The 9,196-nt window shown below is 42.9% G+C and overlaps 1 protein-coding gene across 1 annotated transcript; it reads right to left on the reverse strand.

Moving 5' to 3' along the window:
- Positions 1 to 4,309: 4,309 nt before the first annotated feature.
- LOC136629194 (oocyte zinc finger protein XlCOF7.1-like) lies at positions 4,310 to 6,662 on the reverse strand (the record flags this gene model as incomplete). The annotated part of the gene is made up of 1 exon (XM_066605365.1): positions 4,310 to 6,662. A coding segment is annotated over one exon (1,719 nt), but the record flags the coding sequence as incomplete, so codon positions are not given.
- Between the last annotated feature and the right edge of the window lie 2,534 nt (positions 6,663 to 9,196).

A 9,196-nucleotide genomic window follows, 5' to 3' on the forward strand; every position in this document is an offset into this window, starting at 1 on the left:
ATCTTTAGTATGGTAGAAGTGGATTCGGGCTATTATATCCCTTGGGGTCGAGTCGGCAATAAATTTAGGTCTGGGAAGTCTATGCGCTCTATCAATAACAAGATCTTGTAAAGGAGCTTCAGGAAGAAGCGTACGCATTAGTTGGTTTAGATATTTGGGGATTTCAATTGTTGTGATAGACTCTGGAATGCCTCGAAACTTTATATTATTGCGCCTGTTTCTGTCCTCCAGGTCCGCACGTTTTGATTTAAGTTGGGAAACTTCATTCGCCAAATCAGAGTGGGCATCTATGAGGGAGTTATGAGATTGGGTGAGTTCGCCCATTTTGTTTTCTGTATGAGCCACTCTCTCCCCAATGGACTCTATTGTGGCTGTGAGAGAGGAGTTGAGTGAGGTGAAACTTGTATATATCGATTCGCTTAGGGCCATTATCATGTCCTTTATGAACGCTTCAGATGCAGGCTGGGCTGTAGAAGGTAGCGATTTGATATACTCTTTCATAAATGGAGTATGAGGAGCTGAAGGATTTGCATATCCTTTCTGGGTTTTTGTTTGAGAGGGCTGTCTGATGGAGAGAGAGCACCTCCATTGCGGGGGGACGCCATGTTAGAGATTGTTGTGGGTGAACGTGAGCTGTGTCGTTTTCCCCCCTGCATGTCCATGTGTTGAAAGAATAGAACGATCATCTACTCCTTCCTCTGCTCCACTCTCAGATGGGGAGCTGGTGCTCTCACCATGAGGGCATGTCGAAGTCGCCATCTTGGAGGGTGCAGTAGGTGAGTGTGGGTTACGGCATGTCTCTTCTGTGTGGCTGTGTGTTTGGGTGTTAGATTGAACACTCACCCCTTCCTCTTCTCCTCTCTCCGATGGTGAGCCAGCAGCTGAGTCGGGGAGAGCGTTGGTGCTTTCACCTTCCTCCATACATGCAGCAGAGCCGGTCAGGCTGTTGTCTTTGTGGGCGCGCGGGACCTCGGGTGCAGAGAAGAACTCCTCCAAGCGCCGCGGCTGCGAGCGGGACGGTCTGCGGCGAGAGATCGCTGGATGCAGGGAAGGTTGAGGAGCTGTTTTAAGAGCGGAGAGGGTCCCCGAAGTTGCGGTGGGTGAGTTCTCTAGCGGAGCTCTGAACTTACGCCGCCATCTTGACTCACGGCCAGGCCACGCCCCCCCAACATTTTACAATTTTGTACTTTGGGCTTGGTGCAGCAACCACACTGCTGCTCAACATATACAGCTCTTTTAAATCTCCATAAGGCCCACGGTATCCGTGGTGAAACGCGTAAAGTCAGCAGACCTAGATCGCGAATTCTTGGAGTCGTAAAATCTGCAATTTTTTATTCATAGGGTCGGCCACGCGAGTTTTGAAAAAAGCCTCTGCTACTGACCCTTCATTTCAAATGTCTAGGTCCTATACCTCTGCCCACTCCTTGCATCTGTATGGGCATGAAAGGTTAAAGACTACATTGCCAATTAGAGAAGATGTTTGAAATAAAGTATGAAAACATTGTATATTTGTATTGTCTTAAATACCAAGACAGATTGTCTTGGAATTTCTCAGGAACTATCCACTATATAGGTCCACAATTAAGGAGTGACAACAGCACACACTATACCTCTACGTCAGGAGGGAGGAATCAATGAAGGCTAATATGCACGCTTCCGTAACTGGATCTGGATCCAAGATCCCGCAAAGCATAAGTCCCAATGTGAAAGTAGAAGCAGCATCCAAGGGATTTGTTGCGAAGGTAGGAAACTTTAATCCATCCAACATCAAAAGCTCCCTTGGATGCTGCTTCTACTTTATCACATTGGGATTTACACTATATAGGTCCAAGTACGGACCTTGTGAGAGATCACTCTTCCAGGCCTTTTTTTGTGTTTATTATTTGAGGGTAGTCACCAAGTAGTGGATGTAGGGCCACGCCACTAGTGTGTGCCCTGTGTTATGTGTTTTTAGGAATATATTACTAACCCCTTAAGGTATCTTAAGGACCAGACACTTTAGGGATTTTACCCATGTGGCGGTTTTACTGCACTATTTTGTTTCCTTTAGCTACCAAAATTATTTTTACTGCACTTTTTTCCCGTGACATATAGGGCGATTTTTTCATTGACTTTTTTTTCAGTTTTTTAGTTTAATTGGGGGTAAAATGCAAAAAAAAAAGTTTTTTTTTTAAAAACATTTATAGTTTCTTTTTTTATTTAGTATATTAATGCTAAAATAAAGCTTAGGAATGGGTTCCTCAATTTGTTTTGGATGTTTTGATATATAGTATGTATGCTTTTGGTTTACAGGGCGCATACAGCGACGGTTTTGGTTGGGATTGACTTTGTGTTATTTTCTTTTTTTTATGTATATAATGTTGATTTATTCTGTAATTTTGTTTTATTTGTGTATGTAATCATGATTTATTTTTACTATCTTTGTCCCCCATGATGTCATAAGACCTCTGGGGGACATTCATTTTTTGTTTTTGACACTTTCCCATTGTAGGTAGGGTATCCATTGGTGCCCCAGTTACAAGGGAAAGCAACCTCTGTAATGACATTAGTTACTTGTAGAGCTGGCCAGGGTCTAGTATGACCCTCCAGCTCTGCTGTAGCAGAGAACCCCGGTGGTCACATGACCCCCCCAGTCTTCAGTAGTGAAAGTTACACTTTACTTTCACTTTCTAGTACACAGTGCTCATTGAGGTTAAAACCCCCTCCTGCCTTCGACTCAGAGTTATGAGCTGTGACTTACAGCTGATAACCTGTCCTGCCTCTCATTGATTGCAGAGCAGGAGCCTTAAAGCGCCACTGTAATTTTACTATCGGCATGGTTTTAAGCCCAGGACCATACATATATCGTGCCTGATCCTTGATGGGTTAAAGAATTTAGTTTTTAACTAAGTCTTCTTTGTGAAAGGGCATACTATTTAGCCTAATGAGTTCCAGATGTGTTCTTTTACCTGTGGAATTGCACAGGTATTAGATCCACATTTTTGCACCTCCCATAGACTTCTACGGAACTTTTGGTGCACAAATGCTCATAAAAATTGAGCTTGCACTTTATTTTCACGCTCGTAAAACAACTAGTAAAAGTGAACCCATTGAAATCAATGGGTTCTATACTCTGCGTATTGCGTGCTATGGCAACCTGGGGGTGACTTGCATACAGCATTGTCATTTTCTCCATTCAATATGGTTGACATTATAGAGACTCAGGAGACTGGGTCACTTAAAATTCCGGCTTCTGCCAACTTTATTTTTCACAGCAAAAAGGGTACAGTATCAAAACACTGGAATATATAACAGCTTCGGGGTTCGCAAACTTCCAGGGTCCCTGTCACTTTTCCCCACCTGAGGTATCTAGGGGTCGAATTAGTCACACGGGCGTTTTTTCGCGCGATTTGCGCATCGCATGACGGATGCGCATGCGCAAATCGTGTGACCGGCGTCGGAAAATCGCCCGAAAATCTGCTCCTAGCCGCGTTTCATTAGAAATAGGCCGGAGCTGTCCAGCGCATTGCATTCAATGGAGCCGGCAATACAGCCGGCTCCATTGAAAGCAATGCGCTGCGGGCGAGCCCGGGATGAATTGTCGGGAAGGGCTTAAATATATAAGCCCTTCCCTGAAAAGTGTTAAAATAAAAAAATATATATATATACTCACCTGCTCCCGGCAGCCGAAGATCCGCGCGGCCGGCCTGCAGTGGGTGTGAAGGGGGTGTGACTGAGACTTGCCCCTGATTGGCTCAGCGCTGAGCCAATCAGAGGCAGGTCTCAGTCACACCCATTCATGAATTCATGAATGGGTGTGACTGAGACCTGCCTCTGATTGGCTCAGGCTGAGCCAATCAGGGGCAAGTCTGAGTCACACCCACTGCAGGCCGGCCGAGCGGATCTCTGGCTGCCGGGAGCAGGTGAGTATATATATTTTTTTATTTTAACACTTTTCTGGATGAATTGCAGGGAAGGGCTTATATATTTAAGCCCTTCCCGACAATTCATCCAGCGCTGTTCGGCAGCCCATTGCTTTCAATGGAGCCGGCTGTATTGCCGGCTCCATTGAATTCAATGGGCAAACATCGTTCTTCTCTGCCACAGCTATTACAGCTGTGGCAGAGAAGAATGATTTGTCTTCTATATGTTCTCAATGTGGTCGGCGCTGCTGCCGCCGGCCCCATTGAGCGCATATAGAGAAGAGAACAGGAATCGCAGATAGGTGCGATCTGCGATTTCTGTTCTATAATTTATCGGACGAGCGCATAAAAAGCGCTCATGTGTCCGATACCATTGCAAAGCAATGGTTTTTTAAAAAAATCGCCGGACGCATGCGCATGCGCAAATCGGGCAAAAAAACGCCCGTCTGACTAAGGTCTGAAGGTTTTACCTTTTTGTGAACTACCTTGCCAGAGTGTGCAAATACAGTCCTGTGAAGCCACCCTAATAAAAAAAAAAGCCATTAGAAAAATGGCAGAATAAAAAGTTCTAAACTTACACCCTGCTGCAATTGTAAAAGAAAAAGCCACTGTTTGCAGCACATTTATTAACTCCTTATTGATCTTTTTTAACATCCATTCATAGCAGTTTGTGGTGGAAATGTATTATCAAAAGATGCCCGGAAAAGGCTATTAGTAATGTGGTATATTATAAGACAAATGCTATAAGAGAAGTCACCTTTTTTTGCAACAATTGTTAATTAAATGAGTTTTCAAAATGAAAAGTTACTTTTCTGTGTGAATTCTTTGATGTTTAAGAAATTGTAATTTCCAAGTAAAACACTTCCCACATTCTAAACATGAAAATGGCTTCTCCCCTGTGTGAGTCCTCTGATGGTTAACAAGATGTGCTTTGCTAGTAAAACACTTCCCACATTCTGAACATGAAAATATCTTCTCCCCTGTGTGATATCTCTCATGTCTAACAAGTTCTGATTTATTTGCAAAACACTTCCCCCATTCTTAACATGAGAATGGCTTCTCCCCTGTGTGAGACCTCTGATGGCGAACAAGATATGCTTTGATAGTAAAACATTTTCCACATTCTGAACATGAAAATGGCTTTTGCCCGGTGTGACTTCTCTGATGTATGATAAGATTTGATTTAACTGCAAAACACTTCCCACATTCTGAACATGAAAATTCCTTCTCCCCTGTGTGAGACCTCTGATGGCTAACAAGATTTGCTTTGATAGTAAAACACTTCCCACATTTTGAACATGAAAATGGCTTCTCCCCAGTGTGAGTCCTCTGATGTACAACAAGATGTGCTTTGCTAGTAAAACACTTCCCACATTCTGAACATGAAAATATCTTCTCCCCTGTGTGATATCTCTCATGTCTAACAAGTTCTGATTTATTTGCAAAACACTTCCCACATTCTGAACATGAAAATGGCTTCTCCCCTGTGTGAGACCTCTGATGGCTAACAAGATATGCTTTGATAGTAAAACACTTCCCACATTCTGAACATGAAAATGGCTTCTGCCCTGTGTGAGTCATCTGATGTCTAACAAGATGATATTTGCTTGTAAAACACTTTCCACATTCTGAACATGAAAATGGCTTTTCCCCTGTGTGACTTCTCTGATGTTTGATAAGATTTGATTTAAGTGCAAAACACTTCCCACATTCTGAACATGAAAATGGCTTCTCCCCAGTGTGAGTTCTTTGATGTCTATCAAAATCTAATTTCAATGAAAAACACTTCCCACATTCTGAACATGAAAATGGCTTTGCACCTGTGTGAATTGTCTGATGATTATCAAGATGTGATTTGCTAGTAAAACACTTTCCACATTCTGAACATGAAAATGGCTTTTCCCCTGTGTGACTTCTCTGATGTTTGATAAGATTTGATTTAAGTGCAAAACACTTCCCGCATTCTGAACATGAAAATGGCTTCTGCCCTGTGTGAGTCATCTGATGTCTAACAAGATGATATTTGCTTGTAAAACACTTTCCAATTTCTGAACATGAAAATGGCTTTTCCCCTGTGTGACTTCTCTGATGTTTGATAAGATTTGATTTAAGTGCAAAACACTTCCCACATTCTGAACATGAAAATGGCTTCTCCCCAGTGTGAGTTCTTTGATGTCTATCAAAATCTAATTTCAATGAAAAACACTTCCCACATTCTGAACATGAAAATAGCTTTGCACCTGTGTGAATTGTCTGATGATTATCAAGATGTGATTTGCTAGTAAAACACTTCCCACATTCTGAACATGAAATTGGTTTTTCACCTGTGTGACTTCTCTGATGTATAACAAGATATGATTTGCTAGTAAAACACTTCCCACATTCTGAACATGAAAAAGGCCTTTCCCCTGTGTGACTTCTCTGATGGTTAACAAGTCGATATTTGCTAGTATAACCCTTCCCGCATTCTGAACATGAAAATGGCTTCTCTCCTGTGTGAGTTCTCTGATGTCTAACAAGTTGTAACTTTTTAGTAAAATACTTCCCACATTCTGAACATGAAAATGGCGTCTCCCCTGTGTGGGTTTTCTGATGTAAAACAAGAATTGCTTTGCTAGTAAAACACTTCCCGCATTCTGAACATGAAAATGGCTTCTCTCTTGTGTGACTTCTCTTATGTCTACTAAGATCTGTTTTCAAAATAAAAGGTTTCCCACGTTCTGAACATGAATACAGCTTCTCTCCTCTTTGATGTTCTCGTCATCTGGGATTTTTTTTCTGCTTATCAGCCTGTGATAGATTAGATGTTAGTACCTCTAGAAGAGGATGAGATAATGGATTTTTGCTACGAAGGGCTGAGGGATTATTTGTGATCCTGGCAGGTTCTTCATATGTATCTTGTCTACTCTTATTATCTGCTGACATTAGATGTTGCTCTGGGCTCCCGGTACCATCATCTACCAAGAATAAAGCTGATCTTAGTATTATAAAACAGAAGTAAAACTGGTATTGATATTTTAGAACATTTCTATATAAATTACAAGCCGCATAGCAAAATGCAAATAAACAATAATAAGCAAATAGATCACAATCTAACAGTAGACCTCAGAGTGAGGACCAGTAGTTCATGATGTTCTCTTGCAGTTTTCCCCTTCTGTGGGGAAGCTTCAATCTTCATAGGTTTAGATGTCAGTGTCACGATGCTGCTAGTTAATGGTCAGTGGAAAAATATAAAAGGTTTCTGTGAATCACTGCTATTATATGGTCTTTGATTCACACACTCCCTGAGTGATTCATAAGCTTTATCACAAACAACGGTAAATGAGAGGAAGAAACCAAGATACCTGGCTATATAGTTACATTGAAGATGCATTTGGCCCAAAGCGATAGGCCTTTAACCCCTTAGTGACGGCCCCATCGGGATTCTACATCCTGTCCTGCTGGGCTTAATTCCTAGAGGACGTAGAAATCTGCATCCTCTAGGAATGAAAGCCCTGCAGGCTCAGGACGCGATAGCTCCATGCTGCTGGTTACCGGAGGTAGCCGACAGCATGTAGCTGTCATCCCGGGCCACGGGACCCCACCCCCGGTCACGCGATCGCCGGTATCCCCCGGATTCCGGCGATCGCGTTAAAGTTTAAAAAAAGTTAAATAAAGTTGAAGTTTCAGCTCCCCTTATGGATTGGATCCGTAAGGGGAGCTGAGAGTACTTACTGCGCTCCACTGCACCGTCCAGCATCTTCGGTTTTCTCCCCGGGTTTGCCGCCGGCGTCTGCGCACGCGCGCCAGACGCATTACGTCACGCGCATGCGCAGAGAGCCGGGAGGCCCGGGAAATTCAGAAAATCCCTGCTCCCGGCTAGTATGAGTAGCAGAGAGCAGAGAGCTGTCACCGGGAGCCACTGTATGTGGTTCCTGGTCACATGATTGCTGCTATCGAATGGATAGCAGCGATCATGTAAAAGTAAAAAAAAAGTTTAAAAAGTGTAAAAAAAAATGAGGGGAGATGAAATTAGGTACCTAAAGCCCCTAGATTTATCCGCGGACCTTGCACGGCTTCTGCGCACGCGTCTGCCGCCAAAATGGCGGACGCAGACGCAAAAGCCGCAGATTGGCGGGGTTATTAAAATCGCCGCGCACCTGGCTACTAAATGTAGCCAAGAGCAGGGAGATTTCATGGGGTGCCATGGTACGCTTTTCCCAGTCACGTGATCGCCGTTATCTGATGGATAACGGCGATCAGGTAAAAGTAAAAAAAAGTTCAATTTTCACCTCCCGTCACGGATCGGATCCGTGAGGGAAGGCGAAATTACTTAAATAAGGCCACCGGCGAGATCCCCTGGCAGGATCCTTATCCACGGACCTTTCCCCAGTTTTGGCGCATGCGCCCTTCGCCAAAGTGGCAGACGCAAGCGCAGAAGCTGGGTAGAACAAGAGAAAATTTAAAATCTCCTTGCTCCTGGCTACTAAAGGTAGCCAAGAGCTGGGAGATGTCACTTGGGGCCGCGGTGGATAATGGCGATCACGTAAAAGTTAAGACAGTTAAAGTTTGATGCTCCGTTCAGTTTGGGCCCCGTTGTGCATCCAGACAAAAGATTAGGGCCACAATGGGTATGTTTCTGAACATGGGACAAACGGGGGTATCCCTTTTAAGGGTGAAAGCCTCCATTCATATGTCTGCTGTCCAAAAAAAAGTTTTTAAAATTACATAATTGATTAAAAAAAAAAAAAAAAAAAAAAAAAAAAAAAAATCGTAATTTTTTACTTCTGCTTTGCTTTGATTCATTCAAAAACTGTTGGGTCAAAATACGCAGTACACAGCAAAATTTATGCGCTAAAAAGGCTAGTTTCCAAAATAAGGTCATTTGTGGGGGTCCTCCGCGTTTTGGCTGCCCAAGGGTCTACAAGTGGGCAATGGGGCCTAAAACGCCTTCAAGCAAAATGTCTGATCTGAAAGCCACTGGCTGCTTCTTTCAGTTTTGGCCCTGTTGTGCGTACGGACAGAAGATTAGGGCCACAATGGGTATGTTTCTGAACACGGGACAAACAGGGGTTTGCATTTTAAGGTGTAAATCCTCATTTTTATGTGAACTATAGAAAAAAATCCTCTGTTTAAAATTACGTATTTGCAAAAATATTATTTTATTTTAGAAATTTTATTTTTTCTACTCTAAATTGCATTAATTCCCGAAAAGAAACTGTGGGGTCAAAATACTCATGACCCCCTCAGTGAATACACTAAGGGGTGTAGTTTTGAAAAATAGGGTCAGTTGTGGGGTTATCTATAATTCTGAC

This window comes from Eleutherodactylus coqui, chromosome 5 (assembly GCF_035609145.1).
Source record: "Eleutherodactylus coqui strain aEleCoq1 chromosome 5, aEleCoq1.hap1, whole genome shotgun sequence".
In the NCBI taxonomy this organism is placed as follows: domain Eukaryota; kingdom Metazoa; phylum Chordata; class Amphibia; order Anura; family Eleutherodactylidae; genus Eleutherodactylus; species Eleutherodactylus coqui.